General features: G+C 43.7%; 1 protein-coding gene across 3 annotated transcripts in view; it reads left to right on the forward strand.

Moving 5' to 3' along the window:
* Positions 1–17530, forward strand: part of SNRK (SNF related kinase) — a 75868-nt gene that overhangs the window by 5848 nt on the left and 52490 nt on the right. For all 3 annotated transcript variants that reach the window (XM_077811217.1, XM_077811219.1, XM_077811218.1), the window contains exon 4: positions 4756–5449. In XM_077811217.1, coding sequence (XP_077667343.1) covers positions 4861–5449 — 589 coding nt within the window. In that variant the 5' untranslated portion in view covers positions 4756–4860. The remainder of the gene's footprint in view (positions 1–4755; positions 5450–17530) is intronic.

A 17530-nucleotide genomic window follows, 5' to 3' on the forward strand; every position in this document is an offset into this window, starting at 1 on the left:
GTAAACTGCTGGAAGTTGAGATTCCCAGCTTTCCAGTGGTGGTATGACATTTCTTTCTAGCTGTGATGGTTCATAAGATATCAAACCTTAATATTTTCTAGATTGAGGGACCAGTGAAATACAGTGGTGGTGCCTGTCTAGGAAAGACCATAACAAGTCTGAGACTTGCAAAATTTTCATTCTTTGCTGTTTAAATATAAGACTACAGCACTTCACGTGCCTAGCTTTGGTACTTGGAATTCTCTTCCCAAACCCTTTGTATAAAGAGGGCTGGGTAGGAATGATATTAACTGATGTGCCCCTCCCTCTGTTGATTCTATGTGCTATTCAAAATATATTGGTGATCAGTGAGATCATGAAGAGTTGGACACTTCCCTTGTTACATCTAATCTGATTTAGTTCCCTATGGTTGACTTTTAATCAAATTTCACCTCTTGCTTCCCTCAGGTGTAAGAAATCACTTTTGGGATGGAGTGGGCCATTTCAATGGCCAAAGGTGAAAGAGTGTTTCAATCAATTGGTTACAAATCTCTGTTTAATCTTCCATCTTTGTGCCCTGTTGATATATGTTGGGCTACACGTAGTGGTCTTCCTGAGCCCGCTATACCAGAGATACCTTTATATGCATCCCTTTTACCCCTGAAAAATACCTTCTAATGCTGTTGTTTTTAGATTGAAATAAAAACTAAATACATAACAGGACTCAACAGTGTTCATCCTGCAGGATGGTTCTCCAGTTTTTCAAACAGACTTGCGATCAGGAACGTCTATTGGATGATATGTTTGACGGTCCTCTCTATTTCCAGTCAAAACTGGGTTTTGTTCAGCCAAAAATCCCTCATAATAAAACATTAGCTTTGCTTTTATACCACTTTAACCAAATACACATGAGTAATATTTTCTCTTGAGCTATCTTGAAAGCCATGTTTTGACCAAGTATATTTTTTTGTGTCCCAGTTAAGTACAGAAAATAAGACTTAATGGAAATGGATAATGCTTTCCATTAGCAGGTATCAAAGCACTTTACAAAGGAGTTAAGTCTCATTATCCCCATTTTACAGATGGGGGAAACTGAGGCATACAGTGGTGAAGTGACTTGGCCAAGGGTCATCTAATAGGCAAGTGGTAGAGCTGAGAATTAGAACAGAGATCTCCTGAGTCCCATTCCAGTGCCCTTGAAAGCATTAATGAAAGAATAGTAGTTGAATTTTTCAAGCTTAGAATATTTGAAATTTTGGTAGTGCACGCATATGATGAAATTTGTGTATTATAATAAATAATTATGTGCCTGTTGGCTACTAATGAATACTTTACTTTTCCTTTCAAACCTTGTTAAGTTTACAGTTGATGTCCTGTGTTTCAATTTTCTAAGACTTAACCTTTTTAAACTGCCATCAATTATGAACCCATGACTTTAGATTAAGTTCACAATTTTGGGGGACTCTATTGCTGGATTTGCAACTCATTCTAGCTCACCTGTTGTGTAAAAATGGGAAACAAAAATGCAGCATTAATATGGAAAGTCTTCGTTATCTTCCCCTTGCTCTGACCCTATTTTTTCCTTCCCTTTTTGTGAATATTTGTCCCATTGAAGGTGCTGTCGTTTGAAAATTTCTCAATAGCTAATGCATAGCTGACTTTTGATCAAAAGCTTTTTGTGACAGGTTGAAGTTTAAAGACAAACTGTCACCTTTTAATCAGATTTTACATAAGTGCATAGTTGCAGGTACTACGCTTGGTCTTGAGCCCTCCTGCCAACATTTTAGTGGTACTGGAAATCGTTCTATTTTCTTTCTCTGTTGCTGTTAGTGAGATGCACAGAGAATAGGGGAAAATCTCTCTTCCTATTTGTTCGCTTTGTACATTTTCAGAACCTTGGCATATGGTCAGTTTCCCTATTTTCTCCCAGTCTTTTAGTTATAGTAATCTTAAATGCAGTAGTAATAGTTGATTTAAATCTCACTTTTGTCTCATCTCACGGTCTGTCTAGGTTTTTTACAGTGCCCCATCATTGTGGTCTGAGCAGTTCACACAATTAAAGTTTGTGTGTGTTTAATGTGTGTATATATAAGCTTCTCTTTTTCCTCCACTGTGCAGAGAATGGACTATTTTGGGTTTTTCTTGTTGATGTTAGAGGAAAGTTAGGTCAAAATGGATTTTGTATTTTTGACCTCAAGGTTAGCTTTACCTCATGCAGTACCAAGATCTAGTTTTATGGGCCAATCACTAAGAAAGGTATTTCCCATGCACATGAAGCACATTCCAGAATTTGACATTACTAGTGGAATGTAGCTTGAGGTGGTGATCACTGAGTGAGGTGGTCAGATGATTTGAGCCAGTTGCATGGAGGCTTTGGGGGAGGATGACTAAAACCTTGGGTCTTTTGCTATTTCATAGGAAGCCAGCAAAAAGAGTGGAGCACTGGGATAATGTGCTTTGGCAGGCTGTGTTGCTGAGCAGTTGGGCTACTATGTTCTGAACCAGTTTTAGCTTTTAATTTAAGATCATCAGTTTCAGTCCTACACATGAAGGAATAAAATAACTGAGCAGGGAGTTTGAGTATAAATTTCACTGTGGGTAAGTTCAAATTAGATAGAAGGCACACAGTTCTTGTCAACTGTATTTAGAAATGACTTTTTTATGGCTGTAGGCTATTTGCGTACAGAGAAGCAGTGGTTGTGAGTTCTTTAACATGCTTCATTCTTCTTGTAAGCATAGCTTTAGTCTTTCTAGGATTTATCTTCCAATAGCTGCTCTAACACAAGAAGTAGGGGCCACCAAATGAAATTAATAGGTAGCAGGTTTAAAACAAACAAAAGGAAGTATTTCTTCACACAGTGCACAGTCAACCTGTGGAAGTCTTTGCCAGAGGATGCTGTGAAGGCCAAGACTATAGTAGGGTTCAAAAAAGAACTAGATAAAATCATGGAGGATAGGTCCATCAGTGGCTATTAGCCAGGATGGGCAGAGATGGTGTCCTTAGCCTCTGTTTGCCAGAAGCTGGGGATGGGCGACAGAGGATGGATCACTTGATGGTTACTTGTTCTGTTCATTCCCTCTGGAGCACCTGGCATTGTCCACTGTCAGAAGACAGGATACTGGGCTAGGTGGACCTTTGGTCTGATCCAGTATGGCCATTCTTATGTTCTTCATCCAGTTGCTGGTTGTGCTGTTTAGTGTCTTCATATAGATGTTGAACAAGTTAAGGGAGAGGATAAATTGTTGTGGGAATCCACATCTGAAGGCTATTGAGGTGAAGGAGCATGTGCCCATCACAACTTAGTTTGATGTGAGATGACCAGTTGAAACCATCTCCGATCCAGTGCTGCTAACCATGCCTGCATATGAAATGGGTAGTAGGATTTTTGATAGGAGTACAAATGTTTCTTTTTACTGGTCAAGAAGAGCACATTCATCAGTGCCATCATATCTCTGTTCCATGTCCAGCCCTGAAGCTCAATTGGATGGGGCCCAGAATATTGGCAGAATCTAGGTGGAGCTGGAGGTGACCTTGCTCAAGAATAGAAGGCTAGATACTAGATAGTAATTTCTTAACTAATGGTCAGATTGTGATGTGGTTCATGGAGACTGTTAGGTCTCTTTTTAGAGGAGGTATTAATGAGCTTAGTTAGGGGGCAAAGACTTTCTCAATACTTTCACTAGCTGACCAGAGCATGGATTAGGGTTGCAGCCTCCCTCATGGCTTCATTTTCTTGCAGTGCTTCCTGTTTGTCTGTGAGCATAGACTGAATTTGGATATAGAGTGTTTCTTGTGCTTGATTCCTGTTGTTGTGAATGAATGACCTTCTCTGAGAAGTAGGCTAATGTTCTTTGAAGTGGGAGGTATTGGGGTCTGGAATTGAGTGGAAACTTTCTGGGTTAGAAGACTCCTTGTCCCCTTTTAAGACTTGTTCTGTTTCTTTTACAGTTCCATGGTTATGTTTTTGTAGTGCTTTTTTAAATTGCCAAATACACTTGTTGAAATTTTAAGTAACTTTTTAAATACAAAAGGGACTTTCATGCATTGATAAACGATCACTAAATTTGAGTTAGAAAGTGAAATCTAGTACCTCATTCTGAGCCGTGGTAAATGGGAAATTGTTACCCAACATATTTTAACGTCACTGCGGTAGAACATTGATCCAAGAAATGAGGATGTTTCACCTCATTTTTTGGCATATTTTAACACTTATGTTGCAGCACATAACAGTTATTCTGTGATTCAAAGTTCTATTGGCATTACTTTGAATTCTGATGATTAGCTCCCCTGTTTTAACAAGAACATGTAGACTTCAGCTTTTAAGGGCTTCTATAATTGACCATTTTTATACTGTAGTCATGTGGAAGAACTAATTTATCCAAACTACAGCTTCCTTGAAGTGTTAATCACACATTGTATTTTCCAAATCCAAGGCACATCAAGGGTATCCAGTTTTTGAGAGAAGTTTTTGGGTGTCATGAGATTCCTCTAATGCCCTTTGAGTAAATTTCTCTTGAAATTCCATTACTCTTCATCCCATTGTGCCTTTGAAACTCACTTTCATCAAACACATGGACAGCATGGTTTTCTGACCGGTGCTGGTCAGCAGTGGCATTGCTTTAGTTAGGGTGTTGGCAAAATATTCTTTTTGAAGAACTCATCTGCTGAATAACTTCAGAAGTATTCTATAACGCCCACATTGTAATTATTTTTGAATGGCTTACACTTAGGACGAAGTGAATATATGTAATCATGTTTCTCTTTCTATGTTTTAGATATGTTTGGCAGTGAAAATGGATTACTTATTTGGAAAAAATATCCTTGTATGAGAAGATCCCCATTCCAAACAGTTTAAACATTATTCCTTCTTCAGGAACAGTATGGCAGGCTTCAAACGAGGGTATGATGGAAAAATTGCTGGACTGTATGATTTGGATAAAACCTTGGGCAGAGGCCACTTTGCTGTGGTCAAACTTGCCCGGCATGTCTTTACAGGTGAAAAAGTAGCAGTGAAAGTAATTGACAAGACCAAACTGGACACTCTAGCCACTGGGCATCTTTTCCAAGAAGTTAGATGCATGAAACTAGTGCAGCATCCTAATATTGTTCGACTGTATGAAGTGATTGACACCCAGACCAAACTTTACCTTATCTTGGAGCTTGGTGATGGAGGAGATATGTTTGATTACATCATGAAACATGAAGAGGGACTTAATGAGGACCTGGCTAAGAAATACTTTGCTCAGATAGTTCATGCTATATCTTATTGCCATAAACTACATGTAGTTCACAGAGACTTAAAACCAGAAAATGTTGTCTTCTTTGAAAAACAAGGACTCGTGAAATTGACTGACTTTGGCTTCAGCAACAAATTTCAGCCTGGAAAGAAGCTTACTACCAGTTGCGGATCTCTAGCATATTCTGCTCCTGAAATTCTACTTGGGGATGAGTATGATGCACCAGCAGTGGGTAAGTCACTCTTCTTAAATTTGACCAGTAATGTTAACTTATATACCTCAACATTTTACCAGTTAGACTTCTTCCCTTCCAAAATAATGCCATCCTTAGAAAAGAAGTCTTATAGTAAAGATTGGATCACTGAGTCAAGGTTACAGTAGCTTTATTTGAAGGAGACACTATTTAGTCTATTTAAGAAGAACTTTCAAACTGCTTGTTAAATCTTTTATTTTTATCTTAAACCTCATAAAAATGGAAACCCATGCAATATATGGACTGGATTAAAATAAACTATCAATAGTACGGTGTATGCAGTATGCCTTCTGGTATATAGTGATTCAAACAAAATCCAGCTCCTTTCATAGGGAACAGAAAGGTAAAATTTAAAAACAAAACAAAACCTCCCAAATCTAAACACACAAGAATCACTTACCTCACAAACAGAAGTAAACTTTGAAAATGAGCAATTCTTCTTTTGAGTGCTTTTCCGTGTGTATTCCATTCTTCGTGAGCATTTGCTTGAAATCAGAGTCTTTTGGCCAGCAGTGTCTGTTGAGTCCTCCCATGCACCCTGAAGGCCCTTGTGCTCCCATACCAAGAGCATAAAGGGCAGCATGGGACCCTACTGCCACTCAGTTCCTTCTTACCTCCTGTGGCTTTGAGACGGTGCACCCAGAGTCCACGATCACTTTCTCTCTTAATAAGGAAAATTTGGATTTAGTGTATATATTAGTACAGTAAATTTGGTTTGGTTTAGTTGCCTGTTGGCATCACCTCTTTGATAGGTTTTGCTTAGTTCTGAGAAGTCTTTAATATTTGTACATATTCCCAGCTGGGATCTTTCAGTACTAGTGCTTAAAGATGTTGCAGCCAAAGTCTTCTGCATTAAATTTTGGCCCCCTTGTGAGGCAGCTGTTTCCATTAATGATGGGCATACAAGATCTCATTGTTTTGAGGGGGTCACATTTCCCCTTAAATGCAGCATGTGCAAGTCCTTTTCGAGAGGGCTTTGAAGTCTGAGAAGCGAAGCTTAAAATGTTCCACTTAACCACTCTGTGCAGCCTGCCTCAGATCCAGGTCTGTCTGACCCATTCCTGGTCATCAGTCTGTTGTGTCCAAAAGTGCCCGTGTCAGTTTGGCTTCAGTTAGCTGCAGGGCTCCAGTAAGCAAGCTGCAATTTCAGAGATTTTGGTAGGACTGTCCCTGTTAATGTTCCTGAGGGTAAGGAGCATTGCTCCGCCTCTAAAATTAGTCAGTTCTCATATCTCTAATGTAAAGAAGAGGTCAAAACAGCCTCTTGACTCCCAATCTAAGGAGTCTCCACAGCTTGAACTGAATACTGGAGGAGATTCAAGGGAACATGGTACTGGCTAACTGATACTGCACACTGCAGGATACAGTGTTCTTGAGTAGTACCAAGACAATGGTTATTTAGGTTATTTCGGCACTGTGTGTGTCTTTATTGGTTGCTACCTCTTCAGCACTGATGAAAATATCAGTACCAAGTGAATTGACTGTGGCTACCCTTATGGGCTGCACATTAGATATGAGATTTGCAGCACCATATATCCTGGTACTGATGAGGTACACATTACTGAAGAAGCTCTATGTTATGGAGGAACCTAAGTCTCTCTTATTGTCTCTTGGGCTTAACGTTCCATCGGTACTCATGCCCGCTGCTGCAGTGGTACCAACCTTGTCTTCAGCACCACCTGCTGCTGGGTTACAGCCTATTACTGCTGCCTCAGCAGCCCCACCTTTAGAGATGGAATTTTCGTATTCTTCATCTGACTCACAAAAAAATGAGGCAAGTTCTCCAACTGTTCCCCTAGGACTCCTTTTCCAAGTTCTGTGGATCAGAAAGAGTCTAGAGTCTCCTATATTTAGATCTGTAGGAATTATGAGGGTAGCTTTATGCCCTTGTACTCTTCCCTTTTGGCCCATACTCCTTTTCCCTGTACTGTTCCTGCATGGCCATACTGGAACCTTGGGGTCCATATTGGTTTATCTCTTATGCACCATCTCAGAGAGAGCAAGAGCTACTTAGAGGCAGAGAACATTGTAACCTCAGACATCCCGTGATGACTCTCTGCCTGCAGAGGAAGAACAGCCCCAAGACAAGATTAGGACATGCAGGCACCAGTGGCTATCTCCTCTTCCTTTCCAAATGTGTCAGTAATCCTTTCATCTGGATGTCTATAAAGGCTTCCAGTATTTGGTGAGAAGGGTAACTGAATCACTCCATATTTCATTTGAAGAGGTGCAGGAGGCCCCTCATAAGTTTTTGAACATTTTGCACACTTCTTGCCATTAACAAAGCCGTATTGGAATCTCCTAAAAATATCTGGCAGACGCCAGCAACTGTTGTCCCAAATTCAGAAAAGCAGGTCAGAGATAGTATGTACTGTTGGTAAGAACAGAATATTTTTTCACATCTGCTACCAGGGTTTTTAGTTGTTGCTGCTGTGAATTGAAAGCATAGGCTGCATCAACCTAAAGTGACTCTATCTGAAATGGAAATGAATCTAGTTAAATTTTAAGAGTTACCTGGGCAAGTCTGAGAGGTAGAATTTCAAACTATCAGGCTCTTCTTGCTCTCTGATGTTAATTACAATAAGTTTAGTCTGCAGAGACAGACTGTCACAGAAAGAAGACTTCAGGTCCCTGATTGCTATGGGGCAGTTAGATGCAAGAACATCTCTGCAGGCAGCACTGAATGCTGTGGGTACCACTAGTTGGTTCATGGCATCACCTATAGTGACAAGACACTTTTCTTGGACTCTAGAGTTCTGGGTTCTCAAGAGAAGTACAATATACAGTGGAGGATGTTCTGTTCATGGGCTCCAGTTTGTTCAGCAGAAAGACGGATGATGCCCTTCACATCTCGAAGGATTCCTGTGCCATACTTTGTTCTTTAGGAATCTGCATGCTGCAGTGAAGAGGAAAGAGTAGATCCCATTCTTACTCTAGTCAAAAAACAGCACCAAGCACTGTCCAAGGTCCTCAGAACTTCCTTGAAAGTGTCAGTGACTTCAGAAGAGAAAATCTTTTAGATTCTACTTCTGCCTCCCAGCTGGCTTCAGCAAGTAAGCAATCCTTTTGATGGGCTTGTGGAGAGATGCAAATTAATCACTTTTGATTTTCCTTCTTTGCTTCCCTTTTGGAAACTACCTCTTTTTTTAGGGGCGGGGGGGGGAGGGGGAGGTGTTATGAAACTTGGTAACAATGCAGGAGAAATGTTTCTATTATAATTCCTCATACCCAAACAGTGTGATCGAAGCCATTTATGGATTTGAGTGTGCCCAATACCTACATCTGCCAGAAAAAGTTTAGAATGGTCACCACAGCCTCTGTAATGCCAGCTCTAGATCCAGAAAATTATTTTGCGGCTCTCGCCCTCTATAGTGCCTGCTTTCATATTGCCATACATCTTGCACACAAGAAATACTTAAGATTCTTGGTAGGTCATAACCACTTCCAGTACGGAGTTCTACCTTTTGCCTCTTCATAGCACTTAAGTGTTTAACAGAGTGTAGTGGTAGGAGCTGCACACAATGGGGTATGTCTATATTTGATCAAAAATCTGCAGCTGGCCCATGCCTGCTGACTCGGGCTTGTGGGGCTTGGGCAAAGGGGCTGTTTAATTGTGGTGTGAACATTCTGGCTTGGGCTGGAGCCTGGGCTCTAGGACCCTGTGAGGTGGGAGGGTCCCAGCACTCTGGCTGCAGCCTGAGACCAAACGTCTACAATGCAATTAAACAGCCCCTTAGCCTGAGCCCTGTGAGCCTGAGTCAGCTGGCACAAGCCAGCTGTTGGTGTCTAATTTCAGGGTAGACATAGGCTATTATCCCCTAGCTCCTTAAGGATATCCACAACTGTCTTATCAGAGGGAAGTCTCAGCATCATGTGCAGAACTCCATTCAGTGAATTCTTCAGCTCTTCATGTCCTTCAGCTGAAAAGTCCATTTTGACACTAATGCAACAGATTTTATAAGGATTGTTTTGACTCCAAGACAGCAAGAGCTCATTTACCCCAGGATAGGTTTTGAAACGGTGCGTGCACATCATGTAACCTCAGACAAATTCTCAAACAAGAGAAGAATTTGTCTGAGCCTGCTGGGATCACATGGCGGCCTGCACTTTTGCCTCACAGCATGCCAGGCTAACCTGTATTCTACATGCAGGCCTTACAAAATCAGTTTACATTCTGAGCAGGCCCAACTTGGACATGCCTCAGACATTCAGTAAGATGTTTTCTCCTTATTGAGCTGTTGGATGGACCCTAGCAAGGAGTGCAGAGGAATTCCCTTCTCTCCACTCTTCCAGCCAAAACTGTAATGGCAGATGCCTCACATCTGGGTTTGGGAGTGCGCCTAGAACACCAATCAAGCATGAGACAGGTGGACTCATGAGGAGACTCATTCACACAACTATATTGGAACTCGGAGTTGTTTGCAAAGCGTACATACACTTCTTTCCTCTGATTCAAAGACTGTACATTCAGATCATGACAGACAGCATAACTGCTATGTTTTATATAAACAGGAAGGAAGAGCTGTGGTCATCTCCTCTGTGCCAAGAGGCAGTTCAGTTATGAAACTAGAGCCTTAGGGTATGTTTACACCATGAAATTAGGTCGAATTTATAAAAGTCGTTTTTTTTAGAAATCGTTTTTATATAGTTGATTGTGTCCCCACACACAATTCTGTAAGTGCATTAACTCGGCGGAGTGCTTCCACAGTACGGAAGCTAGCGTCGACTTCTGGACCGTTGCACTGTGGGTAGCTATCCCACAGTTCCCGCAGTCTCCGCCGCCCATTGGAATTCTGGGTTGAGATCCCAATGCCTAATGGGGCAAAAAAATTGTCATGGGCAGTTCTGTGTACATGTCATCAGACCCTCCATCCTTCCATGAAAGGAATGGCACACAATGGTTTCGCGCCTTTTTCCCTGAGTTATCTGTGCAGACGCCATACCACGGCAAGCATGGAGCCCGCTCAGCTAACTATCACCCTACATCTCCTGGGTGCTGGCAGACGCGGTACTGCATTGCTGCACAGCAGCAGCTCATTGCCTTGTGGCAGCAGACAGTGCAATAGGCCTGATAACCATCGTCATCATGTCAGAGGTGCTCCTGGCCGCCTTGGTAGGGTCGGTCAGGAGTGCCTGGGCAGACATGGGCGCAGGTACTAAAATAGGAGTAACTCGACCAGGTCATTCTCTTTAGTCCTGCTGGCAGTCCTATTGCACCGTCTTCTGCTGAGCATGCAGGAGATGAGGATGGCTAGCAGTCCTTCTGCACCGTGTGCTGCTAGCCAAAGATGTAAAAGCTAGATGGAGTGGATCAAAACAAGAAATACACCAGATTTGTTTTGTATGCATTTGCTCCCCCCTCCATCACTCCCTCCCTCTGTGAAATCAACGGCTGACAATTGGTTCGGTGAGGTCTGTCGGGGTACCTTGAAAAGTTTAATGGAGATTCAGTCCTGCCTGAAATACCGGGGGGAGGGATAGCTCATTGGGTTGAGCATTGGCCTGCTAAACCCAGCGTTTTGAGTTCAATCCTTGAGGGGGCTATTCTGTGTGACAGTTGTTTTTGTTTATCCTTGCTGTAAAGCCACCCCTTTTGTCGATTTTAATTCCCTGTAAGCCAACCCTGTAAGCCATGTTGTCAGTCGCCCCTCCATCCATCAGAGCAACGGCAGACAATCATTCCACGCTTTTTTTTCTGTAAGCATGGAGCCTGCTCAGATCACTTCGGCAATTTGGAGCACAGTAAACACCATGTGCATTGTCCAGCAGTGTTTGCAGCACCAGAACCTGGCAAAGCGAAACCGGGCAAGTAGGCGACGTCAGCGCGGTGACGAGAGTGATGAGGACATGGACACAGACTTCTCTCAAAGCACGGGCCCTGGCAACGTGGGCATCATGGTGCTAATGGGGCAGGTTCATGCTGTGGAACGCCGATTCTGGGCCCAGGAAGCAAGCACAGACTGGTGGGACCACATAGTGTTGCAGGTCTGGGACGATTCCCAGTGGCTGCGAAACTTTTGCATGAGTAAGGGGACTTTCGTGGAACTTTGTGACTTGATTTCCCCTGCCCTGAGACGCAAAAATACCAAGATGAGCAGCCCTCACAGCTGAGAATCGAGTGGCAATAGCCCTGTGGAAGCTTGCAGTACCAGACAGCTACCAGTCAGTTGGGAATCAATTTGGAGTGGGCAAATTTACTGTGGGGGCTGCTGTGATGCAAGTAGCCAACGCAATCAAAGATCTGCTGATATCAAGGGTAGTGACCCTGGGAAATGTGCAGGTCATAGTGGATGGCTTTGCTGCAATGGGATTCCCTAACTGTGGTGGGGCCATAGACGGAACCCATATCCCTATCTTGGCACCGGAGCACCAAGCCGGCGAGTACATAAACCACAAGGGGTACTTTTCAATAGTGCTGCAAGCACTGGTGGGTCATAAGGGATGTTTCACCGACATCAGCGTGGGATGGCCAGGAAAGGTACATGACACGCTCATCTTCAGGAACTCTGGTCTGTTTCAAAAGCTGCAGGAAGGGACTTTATTCCCAGACGAGAAAATAACCGTTGGGGATGTTGAAATGCCTATAGTTATCCTTGGGGACCCAGCCTACTCCTTAATGCCATGGCTTATGAAGCCATACACAGGCAGCCTGGACAGTAGTCAGGAGCTGTTCAACTACAAGCTGAGCAAGTGCAGAATGGTGGTAGAATGTGCATTTGGACATTTAAAAGCGCACTGGCGCAGTTTACTGACTCGGTTAGACCTCAGCAAAACCGATATTCCCCTGCTATTACTGCTTGCTGTGTGCTCCACATTCTCTGTGAGAGTAAGGGGGAGACGTTTATGGCGGGGTGGGAGGTTAAGGCAAATCGCCTGGCCGCTGGTTAGGCGCAGCCAGACACCAGGGCGGCTAGAAGAGCACAGGAGGGAACGGCGCGCATCAGAGAAGCTTTGAAAACCAGTTTCATGACTGGGCAGGCGACGGTGTGAAAGTTCTGTTTGTTTCTTCTTGATGAAACCCCCACCCTCCTTGGTTCACTCTACTTCTCTGTAAGCTAACCACCCTCTCCTCCTCCCTTTGATCACCGCTTTCAGAGGCAATAAAGTCATTGTTGCTTCAGAATCATGCATTCTTTATTAATTCATCACACAAATAGGGGGATAACTGCCAAGGTAGCCCGGGAGAGGTGGTGGAGGAGGGAAGCACCGGCAGGGGTGGTGGAGGAGGGAAGTACAAGGCCACACAGCACTTGAAGAGTTTAAAACTTATTGAATGCCAGCCTTCTGTTGCTTGGGCAATCCTCTGGGGTGGAGTGGCTGGGTAGCCAGAGCGGGCCCCCCCCCGCCACCAAGTTCTTGGGCGTCTGGGTGAGGAGGCTATGGAACTTGGGGAGGAAGGTGGTTGGTTACACAGGGGCTGTAGCTGCGATCTGTGCTCCTCCTGCCTTTCCTGCAGCTCAATCGTATGCTAGACCGTATTAGTTTGAACCTCCAGCAGCCTCTGCGTTGAATCCTGCCTCCTCTCATCATGCTGCCGCCACCTTTCAGCTTCAGCCCTCTCTTCAGCCTCTCCTCCTGGTCACTTTGTGCTTTCCTGCCCTCTGACATTGTCTTCCTCCGCACATTCATCTGTGCTCTGTCAGTGTGGGAGGACAGCATGAGCTCAGAGAACATTTCATTGCAAGTGCGTTCTTTTTTGCCTTCTAATCTTTGCTAGCCTCTGGGAAGGAGAAGATCCTGTGATCCTTGAAACACATGCAGCTGGTGGAGGAAAAAAAAGGGACAGTGGTATTTAAAAACACATTTTATAGAACAATGGGTACATTCTTTCACGGTAAACCTTGCTGTTAACACTACATACATAGCACATGTGCTTTTGTTGCAAGGTCGCATTTTGCCTCCCCTCACCGTGTGGCTAACCCTCCCCCTCCCCGCCTCCCCGTGGCTAACAGTGGGGAACATTTCTGTTCAGCCACAGGCAAACAGCCCAGCAGGAATGGCCACCTCTGAATGTCCCCTTAAGAAAAGCACCCTAGTTCAACCAGGTGACCATGAATGATATCATGGTCATTGGATTCGTACTAATGTATCATAGTTTCCGTGGTGTCCTCTGTGGCATGGCGGGGAGGGACTCGCTTCCAGCTGTAGGTCGTCCTGTTGGTGGAAATTTTTGATAATGCAATGTCTTTGGAAATGGGTTGAGTTGGGTATCATTCAGCCCCTTTTCCAGTGATCACAGTGGTACCAAAGATGACAAACCTAGAATAGTTACGTAGATATATATTGGAGAAAACGTTTACAAATTGAATTTTTTAAAAATTCTACTTAAACACAGATATACATTGCTTACATTAAAAGGACATTGATCTTGCCTAATCCTAGGGAAGTTGTCCTTCACATGTAGGACTGAAAACATTTATTCATCAGTGACATCTGTCTGGGGCACCACTGCTAAACATGTTGTGTCACTAATCCTTGTTCAAGCCGCACTCGCACATCTCCATACAAAACAGGGTGCCAGCCAAACATTTGCAAGATAGTGAGCATCTGGTCTTTGCACATGAGTGTTTGATTTGCTGAAAGATTGATTCAGGAGTGCATAGTATTTCACATATAGCTGGTGTGATTAGTCCATCCTCCAAGACCCATCCATGTGCGATAGCAGAAGGTAGTTTTGGATGCTCTCAATCATCCTGGAGCCATCCTGTTGCTTGATAAATTTCTCTCTTATTAGCAGGTATAAACGCATCCTTGTCCTTGTTGATTTTTCTCCTTTTGTCTGCTTCTTGGAAAACATCCGCCAACTCTGCCAGTGTCGTAATGTTGGTTTTTAAACGGTAAACTTGGTATATGAATGCCTCCAGTGCATTTTTGGCCTCATCAGTGACTGTCTCAGCCGTTCCAAGCAGCCTCAGAGTGAGGCAGAATCAAATGCCTTTCAGTAAGATAAATTTGGTCTTTCCAGGCAACTTTCCAGTAGTGTCACATGCTGAAAGATGTGGAAACCTGGCAGTACGGTGGCTTTTAACAGTTTGAGTGATAGGAACACATCTCTGAGGGATATACAGAAATTCTGTTCCTCAGCAGCAGGCACAAAAACAGAATCTTGCAGAAGTCTTGGGTAGCATCTCAGAGAGAGCACTAGAACATCTGTCTTGTGCAAAAAGTCTGGAGTTTAGTTGCACTTTTCTCTGTGGCATTGATAGCATGAGCCTCCTTATGGGAACTATGAGGAAACTCCACTGACCATTGCGAGGCAGAAGCTTCATTATGCCATGTGAAGATGAAATTCTTTGTATGTTGGAGCTTTTTTCCTGCTAGTTAACGCCTCCTTTGTGGATATATAAAACAGTAGCTTCTTCATTGTGAGATTGGAGAAGTTTGTGGAGTCAGGTTTCAGAGTAGCAGCTGTGCTAGTCTGTATCCGCAAAAAGAAAAGGAGTACTTGTGGCACCTTAGAGACTAACAAGCATTTTACTTTCCATGCAATGTTCTTGCTAAGAGTGACTGCTTCATACAGTTTCTCACCTGTCTCACATGTTGGGTTTCTGGGTTACAGCAGAAAGGTAGGGTTCTTCTTGAAATGCACGCCATAGGACCTACTATAAGGTGCGTCTCACCACAGTTGGCACTTGTCCTAGCACTTTCAACTCTTTCCTGATGCTTGATGTACTTCCTCTCCAACCTTGCCAATGCAGTTTATGGGTGTACTTGTTATATTGTGTAAGGTGCCACCAAGTGTTGTGTTTAACCAGGTCCTCCATGATGGTGGTCTTCAAGGATTCAGCAACTAGTTGGTACTGCTCATCTCCCCACTGATGCCTAAAAATGATCAAGACCAAAAAAACGAAGGATTTTGTAATAAATTACTTGGTAATCATAATTAATTGTTACGTAATGTATGATATGTAACTTGTGTATGCCATTTACAGATGGATTCCAGTAATTTCTACCTGGATACTGATGTCTTAATCACTCATTACAATTCTTTTTACGTCATAAAGCTGATAATCAATATCGCTGAACTGCTTCTTCTTTGTTGATGATGGCAAATCCACTTGAAGCACACATTCAATTTATAGTAATCTGTAACATTAAAAAGTTCATGGATCACGTTCTGAGCATTAATTGATAACACAGTACTGTCAATCAACAACCACAATTTAATTTTGTGAAAGCTGCATATTTGACATGCCTGTGTAAAAGTATAATTAAAAGTTGATATGTAAACATTTTCTCAAATATATATCTACAAAATTGTTCTAGGTTTGTCTTGTTTGGTACCATTGTGGGAGAATGGGCTTTCGAATGATATCCAACTTGACCCATTTCCAATGACATTGTAATATCAACATTTTCACCAACTGGAGGACCTAGGGGTGAGGGGGGCAAGTCCACCTGCCCACCACGCTGCAGAGGGTGATGCCATTGAAATTATAAATATTTACGAATCAAATGACCTCTCCCTTACCTTTATATCATTAACTTGCCCACAAAATTACACATGCTCCCAGACAAATGATCTAATGGGAAGTGTGGGAACCAGCAGTTTAAGGATGAGATGCTGACTTGACCTTTAAAAGTAGCAGAGCAGACACAATTAACTAAAGAAAAATAAAATAACAATGAGAAAGCACTAATGTCTAAGAATTAAACTCTGGAGATGGCTAGTTTCTCTTACCTGCTGGAGATGGCAATAATTGGAGATTGCCAGGGTGTCAAATGATAATTATAGTTATTGCCTTTGAAGTTCTAGTTTTTTTTGTTTCCTCCTACTGGAAGGGGGAGGGATCATGTTAGCTATCTGGGCTAACATATTAAGAAGAGTGAGAGAACTCTTACTTCACTTCTGATATTACTCCTGAGGGAATTCTGCGCCTAAAAATTATGCACACAATATTGCTAAATTCTGCAAATGTTTGTCAATAAATGTGGCTCCAGCATGGCAATGGGGAGCACAGGCACTGGTGGGATCCAGGTGTGGGCTGAGAGGTTTCTGTGTGGGGCAGTCTGGATATGGGCGGCTCAGTGGGAGATCTGGATACACAGAGGCTCATTGGGGGGTTCTGGGTGCAGGGGATCTAGGTGAAGGTGGTTTGGGCTCGGGGGACGGTCTGGGTGTGAGGAGATGGGGCTTGGTGCGGGAGCGTGAGTGAGGGGGTCTAGGTGCTTGGGGAGTGGAGTTTGATGGGATGGGGGTCCAGGTGCAGCTGGCTGGGGATGGGGGTGGGGTTGGGTCTGGGGGTGTGTGAGTGGTGGAGCTTGTCAAGGTTTGATGGGCCTGCATAACGGGGGAGCCCCAGCTGCTGTCGAGGGGATGCCGCATGCCAGGCTCTGGCTCTCCACCCCCCCACCCCCCCCGTGATTCCACTATCCCCTTTTTTCTCCATCCCCCTTGCTTCTCCCCTCCCTGCCCTATTTCACCTCTTCTTCCCCCACTGCCTCTCCCCGCCATCCCCTCACCTTCCCTTCTCTTCCCTCATTTTCTCCACCCCTGTCTTACCCAGCCCCACCGCAGGCACTCACTGTTGCACAGAATAGAAAACAGGAAGGCTCCCAGCACACAGAAGGGGCACATGACTGGCACTAGGACCCAAGAGGCAGCGTTCAGCTGCAGAGTCAGTGGAGCCCAGACACAGCCTCCTTCAGCTGGGCAGCTCAGCAGCATGTAACCCCATGTGCCACCCCCATGCCTTGCCTTGTTTGAAAGGGGGAAGTCCCCCCAAAAAACTGTGCCCATGATCGCCCCCTGCACCTGTGCAGATTCCCTTTGCTTCCCTGCCATTTTCTGCAGGGAAAAGAAGGAAATCTGCAGGGGGTGTTCTGCAGGTGCACAGTCACGCAGAATTCCCCCAGGAGTAGATACTAAATGTGCTGAACTTGCTTGGCCTTTTTGGGAGATAAGTAACTTCTACAGCTGTATAACAGCATGGAAGAGCAGATCCACTATAGTTCACTGGGGTCAGATATAGGCTATCCATGTCCACCGGACAAGGCATGAGCACTGGCTGCTCATTTTTTTTTTTTTTTGACATGTTATTCTGAAATTGAGAACATCTG

The sequence above is a fragment of the Eretmochelys imbricata genome, chromosome 2, assembly GCF_965152235.1.
Source record: "Eretmochelys imbricata isolate rEreImb1 chromosome 2, rEreImb1.hap1, whole genome shotgun sequence".
Classification (NCBI taxonomy): Eukaryota; Metazoa; Chordata; order Testudines; family Cheloniidae; genus Eretmochelys; species Eretmochelys imbricata.